The sequence below is a fragment of the Catharus ustulatus genome, chromosome 15 (genome assembly GCF_009819885.2).
Source record: "Catharus ustulatus isolate bCatUst1 chromosome 15, bCatUst1.pri.v2, whole genome shotgun sequence".
Lineage (NCBI taxonomy): Eukaryota > Metazoa > Chordata > Aves > Passeriformes > Turdidae > Catharus > Catharus ustulatus.
The window spans coordinates 13213384-13223339 of NC_046235.1; the positions used below are offsets into that span (position 1 = coordinate 13213384).

Sequence of the window (9956 nt, forward strand, 5' to 3'; positions counted from 1 at the left end):
TAGCTCTGTGTTCTCTGGCTGTGCAAGGAGCTGCAGTCCCCTGGTGGCACTCAGGGGCTGATTCTCTGAGGCAGTGTGTGCCAAGCCTGAGCCCAGCACAGGACTAAACCCAGCCCTGAGTCAGGATGCACACGGGAGGCATTTCCCTGACACACAATGAACAGGCTTTGAAATGTGTGAGACAGAGTTTAACATAATTCTTTATCACATAATGGACCCTCCCTGAACTCCCTTGGCAAAATTCTATAGGGTCCTGTCCCTGCAGAGCCCAGGAATTTGTCAGCTCTGATGTGAGGGTACTGCCTTCAGGATCTGTTTGCACTACTGCAATGCAGGGAAGTTTTTCAGACCTTGTATTGTGCTTTGTGGCAAAAACTGAATTTAGTAGATGCAACATCACTGCACAGCTCCCCTTTTTATTGCCCTTGTATAAGGTTTGTCCCAATTGCCTCTGTTGTGAGTGCTAACCAGGCTCCTTCCTGGTGATTGCTAATCCACAAAGATCTCTGACTTCTGCAATCCACCTGGTATAGGAGGAGTGAAGTCTGCTGAAGCACAACCACAGGGCTTCACTGGTGGAGACAACACATAAATGTCTAAAGTCGAAGTAATGATAAGAAGCTCAGAAAGCAAAAGTTTGATTTACTTTTATTTTACAGTTGTTGGCTCCCTGGTTCTTCTGGTCCAGAAACAGCTGTTGCTGGTAGCTGGTGTTTATCAGCCCTGCTCTCATTCTTGCCTGTTTGCTGATGTTGACAGGAGAGGTTTGCAGCAGCCATACCTCAAGAAGGCTGGAGCAGAGGGAAGTGGGACTGGTTTACCTAAAGCTAGAAGTGGGTAGAGAAGGCTTATGCAGAAAATTGTCCTGCTTCAAAATAAGTAAAAACTGACATTTCAGTTGCTGCACAAGAAGCTGTTTAGTTAAGACTTGGCTAAGCTGATTCTCTCTCCCGTGCTGGCAGCACAGGGAGTGTCTCTCACCCTTTAAAGCAGCTCTTTGCTGGCACAGCTTGCAGTGAGCAAACTCAGATTTCCAGCCCTCCCATTAGCTTGGGGGTAATACAGTGCTTCTCCAACACATCCTAGATACAGCCTCCTCCTTCATTCATTCAGTGGGACACCTCCTGAGAATTCTTGCTGAAATCAGTCTTTCAGGAGGTTTTCTTCTGCTTTAGTTTCTTAAAGTGATTTTCTTAACCTTCTCTCTCACCTGGATCACAACTTGGGAAGTCACAGGCCAGTGGAGAGCTGAGAGCTGCTGACAGATGCCCTGTGAGTGCCAGGGAAACTCGTGTTTTCAGCAGAGTCCATGAGATTGTGATTCTGAATGACAAACATGCTCTTCTGGGATGAAATCTTGCAGGTGGGATGTTTACGGGCACAGTGCTTGCAGCAAGGAGAGATCACACTGAGGAAAGCCATCCTGAAGCGCTGGGACAGCAGGTTGTAAATGATGGGGTTTGTGGCAGAGCTCAGGTAAAAGAAAACACCTGGGGGAACAAGGGTGGGGGGAAGAGAGAGTAATTTGTGTGTGAACTCATCCCAGAGGGGGAAAATCTATTTATTGCACCAAGCTTGGGTGCAAGGAGGGAGACAGCAGCAGTGGAAGCTCTGCTGCCTTCCTGGCACAGGCTCAGGGATGTCTCACCAAGGTTAGCTCAGCTTTCATTGCAGTGAAAGGAAAGTGGGAGAGAATGTTAATTGGAGCTCAGTCTCTCCAGCTGTTCAGGAACCAGCTCTCTCTTGAGCTGCCCTGACCTGCCTCCAGCACTGCCCTCATCCCCACAGCAGGACTTGCACAGCTGGTGCCCCATCAAAGCTGTCAGAGCATAACTTCCAGCCAGGGGAAGCTAATTTCCTACAACTCACCAGGACAATGGCACAGGATTGGATTTGTCTGAGCTGCCTAATGGCCACACTCAGTGTTTTCCCATGGCAGACTGAAAATAAGATTCCTCTTTGAAAAGCCCTTAATTTTATAGTTGGCAAGGCCATAAAGATTTGGTTTCATCACCCAGTGCTGAGCAGTATGTAAGGCTCTTGCATTTGGAAAGGTTTCCTCTTTTCCCCAGAGAGCCTGTGGAGGATGCTGCCTGCTCCTGTGTACTCCTTAAAAGCAGCTGAATGACAGCAGTCTTTACTTCTGGACATTCCCAAGAATTAAAAGCAGCTAGTAATGATGCATGATATCCTTGTTTTAATCTTCCATCCTTTGTGAATTCGACATGTTCAGATCTTGAAAGCTGCAGAAACCTGCCTGCAGGTTTTATTCAGGCACTGTTGACATCACTGCTCACCAAACCTCAAGGTTTTCCCTGCAGTCTCATGTGCCCTACAAAATAAATGACTGCACATTCCAAGGAAAACCCCTCACAATTTTTTTTTTTTGCCAGCGCCTGTGCAAGTGGAAGAGGAAAGCTTTACCTGACACCACATGAATTAAGTTGAAGGTGTTGGCCAAAGGCTCAGTCCATTCCACAACAAAGCTGAAGAAAAGTCGGTCTATGTGGAATGGAGCCCAGCAGATGGCAAAAACTATCACGAGGACAACTGGTGTGGAGAAAGGGGAGAAGAAAAACAAGTCAGAAATGCGAAGAAATGGTTCACCAGCCCTCTGAGCAGAGAGTTCAGAAAGCTGGATGGAAGACTTAATATATAAATTATATTCATGGTTTCAAAATATTTTCCATCCTTTCTGTCTTGCTATTACCAACTAAAAGAACAATCTTTCCACTAATTTCTGTATTGGATAACCCAATGCATGCACACAGAGTAACATTCAAACAGAGCAGGAAACAGTCAGGCAATATTGGGGTATATATGGAGGCCAGACCCATTCCAGGCTCAGAAAACCAAGCTGGCTCCAAAGTACAGTTTGATGTAATGCAAAACAGATGTGCATTCTGTAAAAATGTACAAGATAGACAAGGGCTGCAAGAGCTAGTGTAGAGTGAGGGATGGTGGAAAATTGCCGTGCAAGCATCTGCCACAAAGTTTTGCTCAACCTCCTCTTGTGCTGGGGAGGAAAATTTGCTTTCTGAGTCTTTTGGTAGTTACCCCTGATGCTTCACTCCTGCAAGTCTAGATAAAACAGCAATAAACCTTTTTTTAATATGACAGCTACTCATCTCCCAACTCTTGTATCCAATGAACTTGCTCAATGCCCTTCAGGATCTGGTCATGCTCCTGCTCATGGTAAATAAAACACAGAAGGACTCACTACTTACACAACATCTTGGTGACTGATTTCCTGGATGGCCTCTGAACATTCACAGCCATTTCCTCCACTTCCAAAGATTCATCTCCTTTCAACTGGCAAAAGGAGGGAAACCAAAGCACAGCTTAGACAAGAGAACACACCCCCACCAGACTCAGACTGTTTGATATTTTGATAGTTGTAGCTTGAGAAAGCCAAATTTGGGGCCACTTGGGTCTCACTCAAAAAAACTCCCCTTGCATTTAAATTTCAGTTTTTGTCTAGAAATACATAGAAGCTTTAGGTTCAAAACAATCAACGGATTTTATGCATCTGAACCTGCATATTTACAGCAAATTTGTATTTCACTTCCCCACTTACCTTTTCTCAATGAGTCAATATTTGGTTCACAGTTTATGTTCCATTTCAACAGTATTTTGCTAGGTATTGTTTTTTCTTTTAGCAAAATATTGCCTGTTTGTTTATTTTCCTAAAAGTGTTCCCCACAATTAAGCACAAACCAATGATCCAAAAAATGCCCAGTGAGGCCTCAGTACAACAGAGCTGTAATCATTGGAAAAAATGCTATAGAATTCAAGGGAGTTTGTTTCATGTCCTAAGTGTTTGGGGTAGTTGACATTCAACCCATCTAATGAACAAAGCCCAGAAATTCTGCCTTGCAGATGGGCAGGGTGCATGATGCACACAGATTTAGCCACACACTGCCCTGGCACAATCAGGAGAGGTTTTTCTCCAGTAATTCTCCTGGACTTCAAAGAAAATGGGCATGAAGAGTAGCAGTCTGATCATCCCTGGAATCTGTCCCCAGTATGTTTATAATAAGACTGGTGCTTTGGTGATGAAAAGATCAGGTTTATATAAACAGGACAATTGATTTGAATACCAAAGAAATCATATCTGGGAAGGTCATATTTGGTCCCAGCTTCCTGCAGTGGGAACTCCTGCTTAGCCAACTGCTTTGTCTGTTTTCAAGTAGAGAAACTGGAACCAAAACTTAATTATGGATGAGACAATATCAGGGATGAGAGAAAAGATAGAAATCACTCTGGATTTGTAAAAACTTCATGAAGGCATGTGCCACTTCCTTTTGCCTTTTACACTGTGACTTTGCTTTCTGATTTCTGATTAATAATACTTTTCTGTGAGAATGATGAAATGAGCCCTTCTTTCAATGTTCTCTTTATTCTATTTATAAAAGGAAAAACCAAGTAAATGGAATGATAACCAATTAAATGCAATTCGGCTTCTCATATTTTACATTATTCCCCTTGTAACTCTCAGGCATAGCCACAGTTGCTTAAGGAAAGGACTCAGTTGATCTGTAGCACATCTACTGATAAATTATCAGATTTATTAAAACCCCTGGATCCCCTTCAGTGGTTTTCAGTCTCAACAGTAATCTATTCCAGGCATATTCCAAAGCCTCAGAGAGCAGTATGCTGATGCTGTAATAAACCAGAGACACATGTATCTTTATTTTTCCCCTTCCATCTGTCATTTTGGTGATGCTGTAAGGCTCCTCTTTAGCCTCAAGTGATGAAGGTGTAACAAGTAAGAACAACTCAGCAGCTGCAGTTTAATAAAACAATGAAACATTACAAACAGGGAGGGGAAAAAAAATTAAATAAATGAGTCCATGGTTGTAAGTTGAGTTAACACCAATGGTTTGGGAGGGGTAGAACCCCAGCCAAGGTACTGGTTACCTTTACATCACTGTGATCTATGAGGCTGTGTAGGTTTGAGATGAATGCTACCCTTTCACTGAAAGAGAATTAAAAGTGACTGGAGCAAGAAGCTGAAAATTGGATTTCTCCCCGAGATCTTTATTAGCTACAGCATTTCACCCCAGAAATCAAAAGGCTGAGTGAAATTAGGGTTTCACCTATCCCCAGACAAACATAGTGAGGCCACTGTAAAAGAAGCGGTGTTTTCTGTAATCTGCAAAAGCAGAACTGTTTTCTGTAAACTCCTTGGCCTGGCTGACACTAGTGGTGATCAAAGTTTCTCTCCAGCTGATGGCAAATTGATATTTAAATCCCACAAGGCTTCTGCTAAAGATTACAGTCCTGCCTGTTCTGAGGTTTGGCTGAAGCAGCTGCTGCTGCTCTGCAGCCTGGGTGTGCCCTCAAAGGAGAACCAGGACAAGGACTGCTGGACAACTTCCATGGAAAGGGGACAGACTCTGGAGGAGCTGGGCTGGGCTCTGCAGAAACTAGCCAAAGGCAGTCACCATCCACAGATGATTCTGGGCATCTAACAGCTGGGCATTTGCGGGGAGAAACAGATTTTGATGATAAATTCTGGACCAGATATGCATTGGCAAGAATAAATTGTCTGGCTTCAAAGACAGATAAATTGCCACTGTGTCCAAATTATTATTATTATTATTATTATTATTATTATTATTATTATTATTATTATTATTGCCAGTTACTGAAGGGATGAGAGACTAAGAGAAGAGTTGGAACCTTGGGAGGAGAATCATCCAGACCACGCTGTCAGAAACCCTTGTTAAACAGAGTTTGCCTTTTAGACAAGCAATGATCAGCACCTCTGTGTCCTTTTAGGAATCTGTTTGTAAGAAATGGTCAGGGACCTTGCAGTGAACCCTGCTGTGATGAAGCCAGTGCCCCAGGGATGAACTTCCACGAGCAGCTACTGCCCAATGCTCTCATCTTGTCCCTCTCCCTCCTCAGCTCTTTGGCTGTGGGTTGCAATCAGCAGCTCAACAGCTGAACCGGGTTTGAAGAGCCTGGATGATTTAAGGATTTATCCTAAAGGTATCTGTGATGGGAACCCCATGGAAGAGGCAGCAGGAGGCTTCCACAATCAAGCCTAATGAGTTTACAGGGCAATGATCAGTGTTCTCTTCTTTACACTGGTGGTGGAATGATCAATTGACCATAACATTGCAATGTTAAACCACCAAGCCTCAAAATTATACCCAAGTAGATAATGAGGCAAGCAACCATTTCTCAGTGAAAAAGACAAATGTATTTTTATGTTTTTCAAGGAAGTAAATTATAAATTAACTCAGCCTATGACCCATGTTTGCTGCTTGGCAGGTCACCTGTCCCTATTTGCATTGCATCCTGAGACTGTCCAGCACTGGCAGAGCTTGAGGGAAAAACTGGTGAGGAAATGTCTTTTCTACAAAGGATGGATATGAAAAGGTTACATCTCTGTTTGCTGAATTTGAGCTCTTGTACAACCTTGGGATCAACCCTGAGCTTTTTCACTACATTCTGTGAGTGATACGTGGCACTCAGGAGGCTGCAGGGTGTTGCTAAAGTCTCACAGATTTCCTCTGTGAGTAGATAAAAAGTGTCTCCTCTTAGAAAATTATATATATACATACATCATTCTTCTATCACTTTTGTTGAAGAAATGAAATCACCAGTGCAGTTTGGAGACAATGCAGATCCAGCCAGGATGGATCCTGTTAAAATTTGGAAATCTGAGCTGGATATACAGAAAAACAGAGGCAGAAACAGTGAACATTACTGTCTTTAGGAAAGACTGCTTGAACAAATGTGTGCATTTGCAGAAGTCCTGGGGGATCAGCCCTCATCTGGTACCGAGCTTCTCTTCTGGGATGGGGTATAGGAATGTCTGCTGCTGCAAATAGAAGTTATTGCAACCTTCAAGTTTTCCTTCTACAAATCCAGGGATTTCTCTTTTTCTTTTTGTAACAACTCTATGTTCATCACCTTTCATTCCCTTCAGGTCTTATTTTGCAAAATATTCATTGAAACTATTTAAAGACCCCTCAAGAGCCTCCAGAGATTGGGGATAGTTTAACCCATTCACTGCCTCAAGGAGCTGCTCTGTGCTGTGGATTTTTGACAGCTAATCCATGTTTTTACCTGGGTAAGTAAAAATTGCTTCTGCATAATTTCAGGTAACAGTAAATATCAGCCAGCACAACAAAATGATATATACACCAGCAGGGATTTGGTTGAGTTTCCTGCATATTATTTAATAAGGTAATTTGTCTCCCTTTCTTGCTGTATGATCAGACACATCTTTGTAAACTTTAAGTTGCATTCAGTGTGATAAAATGGGATTTATGTTGTCTAAATATCTGTAACTTATGAGAAGAAAGTGGTCATCAAGTCACTGTGATCAGCAGTGCATTTCAGTGTTGTGCTACGTAGTTTTGTAACACTGTGATCCTGATTGTGTTATTTACATGATGGATACTTGTCAAAAGTAGTCTCAGTTTCTGAAGAGAGAATGAATACAAGCTCTAAGGTAGCCTGGTGAAACAAAGCTGTAGTTATATAAAGAAATGATTGCTGAATTTGCTAGCTGCAGCAATAAGGTAAGATTTGAGTTTGAGCTTTGTGAGTTTTAATAAGTGAATATTACCACCAGCTCCAAGGAAGGAAAAGAATAAAGTAATGCAATGGAAATTCTACAGTCACAAGAAAAGGGAAAACAAATAGTACACAAGATTCAATCACTAGCCATCTTTTTATTCTTTTCACATTTTCCTTTTGGTCCATTTCTTTCTAGTCCCTACTGCAAAGGTGTAAATCTCTGAGAGGGTGGAATCAATCTACAGACTTGGGTGTTTCATTAACGTTCAGATGTGAGCAGCAGTGATGGTGAGTTTTTATAAGATTGGGGTATATTATTCCCCAACATAGCTATATTAATTTCAGAACAGGATTGCACCAGAGAAGAAGTTGGATCTACTGTTTTCAGAGGTTTGAGAAACACTTTTGCTGCTCTGGGGGTAAAACACGGGCAACAAAAAGGTGCAGAACTCACTCAAAAGCCACATATGGACACAAACACACAAGAATGAGGCAAGGAAACACTGAGCACGGCTGGAGCAGGACTTACTCTTAGCCCCATCAGATAGTACAGCACACTTATCACCCCCATGGGCAGCACATAGAAGAGCAAAGAGGTGATCTGCACTATACAGTTGTAGATCCACAGGGGCATGACCACGGTGCAGGTGGCAGAGCCGGGCACCAGGGTGCCGTTGGGGAAGTGCTGCAGCACGATGCCGTGGGTGCCCGTGTTGGGCAGGGCGAAGAGCACGGAGAGCAGCCAGAGGGCCAGGATGGTGCGGAGGGCGCGGCGGCGCGTGCTGTCCAGCTTGGCGCGGAACGGGTGCAGGATGGCGATGTAGCGCTCCACGCTCAGCGTCGTCACGCTCAGGATGGAGGCGAAGCACACGGTCTCGAACAGAGCCGTCTTCAGGTAGCAGCCCACGGGCCCCAGCAGGAAGGGGTAGTTGCTCCACATCTCGTAGACTTCCAGGGGCATCCCGAAAAGCAGCACCAGCAGGTCGGAGACCGCCAGGCTGAACAGGTAATAATTGGTCGGGGTCTTCATGTTGCGGTGCTTGAGGATGACGAGGCAAACCAAGAAGTTCCCAACCACCCCGACAACAAAGATCACAGAGTACACCAAAGCCATGGGCAGGAACAGGTGGCTCCGTCTGGGCCCACACAGGAAGGTTAAATAGTCCTCAGTGCTGTTCAAGTACCCCCTGAGACGTTCCTCGTGCAGAACAAGGTGGTTTAACCAGGAGAAATTACTGACCCAGGCCATTGCTGGAGCTGCAATGCTGGATCTGAAAATGGTTCACAGCTGAGATTCGTTGTCCTTTCTGCTTCTCTGTGCAAGTTTGCTCACTTTCTGCCGAGGGAGGAGGAGGGCTGTAGCTGGCTGTGCCAGCCCTGGATGCACAGAGCCACTGAGGATGTGAATGAGTGTGTTTGCCTGGCTCTGGGCAAGGTTTTGCTGCTCAACAGCTGTTCCCCTGCACAGAGCCCCTCAGCCAGAAAGCCCCTCCTTCCCCACATATTCATTGGCTCGCTAAGTGCATTAGATTATAGAGTACGAAAAGAGGTTCCAGCCACTTGCATCAGCTCCCGTGGCTGATGCATTTACAGAGTCACAAAAGTGGGATTTAGGGAGCTGGGAATCTGAAATACACGATACAAAACCAGCTGCAGGTTTATGTCAGAGGTGGGAAAGCAGACCAGAAACACTCCCAAAACTCAGTCCAAAAAGCTTTCACAAAATGATAGTGGTGTTACATCCAGTTATGAACCACAAGCAAAACAAAACAAAATGAAGCAAAACAAAGAAAAACAAAGCAAAACAAAACAAAATATTTGAGCATGATTTTGTCCTTCAAGTCTCTCCTGATTTTTATTTTCTGTTGTCTATGGTAGCAAGTACTTGGAGACAGAGTACTTGGAGACAGACTTGGTCAGTAAAAAGCCAAATGGTTTCTGTAGCCATTTTTGTGGAATTATATAATTCTTCAGCCTTTTTATAAGCACTGCAATTGTTTTTCTCCTGAGGTCTGACTAAAGACTTCAATTGCAATTCTTATTGACATCAAAATATTTTCTCCCTTCCCAAGTGTGCTAGAATTTGATCTTACACTCTTAGAGACCCTTGTTTTGGGAATATTTCTGTACAGAATATTATTCCATATTTATTGCCTATGGGGCACAAACTTCTATAAACTCTTATTTCTTCATGAATGACAAGCATTCTGCAAACAGACTTTCTGAGCCAAAAAATAAGTGTCTCCTGCAAGGATCATGGCCGTGCCAAAATAGATCATTTAGCTCTGTATCAATGCTTGATTCCTTTCTGAACTTCTCTAAAATAAAAAAGGTTCCAAGTCTGTAGATACAATTTTATGAGGTTCAGAAAACATTCAGCTGTTTGTAATTGAAGAGGTGCAAGGTCTGAGAGACAA

At 43.6% G+C, this 9956-nt stretch overlaps 1 protein-coding gene across 1 annotated transcript; it reads right to left on the bottom strand.

The window, feature by feature from the left end:
• Positions 1 to 308: 308 nt before the first annotated feature.
• NMUR2 (neuromedin U receptor 2) lies at positions 309 to 9121 on the bottom strand. The gene is made up of 4 exons (XM_033072820.1): positions 8069 to 9121; positions 3228 to 3312; positions 2425 to 2550; positions 309 to 1490 (listed from the first exon to the last, which is right to left on the bottom strand). The coding sequence occupies exons 1-4, from the start codon at positions 8786 to 8788 to the stop codon at positions 1231 to 1233; spliced, it is 1191 nt and encodes a 396-aa protein (XP_032928711.1). The 5' UTR covers positions 8789 to 9121; the 3' UTR covers positions 309 to 1230.
• Positions 9122 to 9956: the final 835 nt, after the last annotated feature.

Coding starts and splice junctions, on each gene's coding strand:
- NMUR2 (XM_033072820.1), bottom strand. CDS start 8,788: ATGGCCTGGGTCAGTAATTTCTCCTGGTTAAACCACCTTGTTCTGCAC. Junction 3,313..8,068: donor ACTATCTGATGGGGCTAAGA/GTAAGTCCTGCT, acceptor TCCTTTTGCCAG/TTGAAAGGAGATGAATCTTT. Junction 1,491..2,424: donor CTTAATTCATGTGGTGTCAG/GTAAAGCTTTCC, acceptor TTGTTCCCCCAG/GTGTTTTCTTTTACCTGAGC.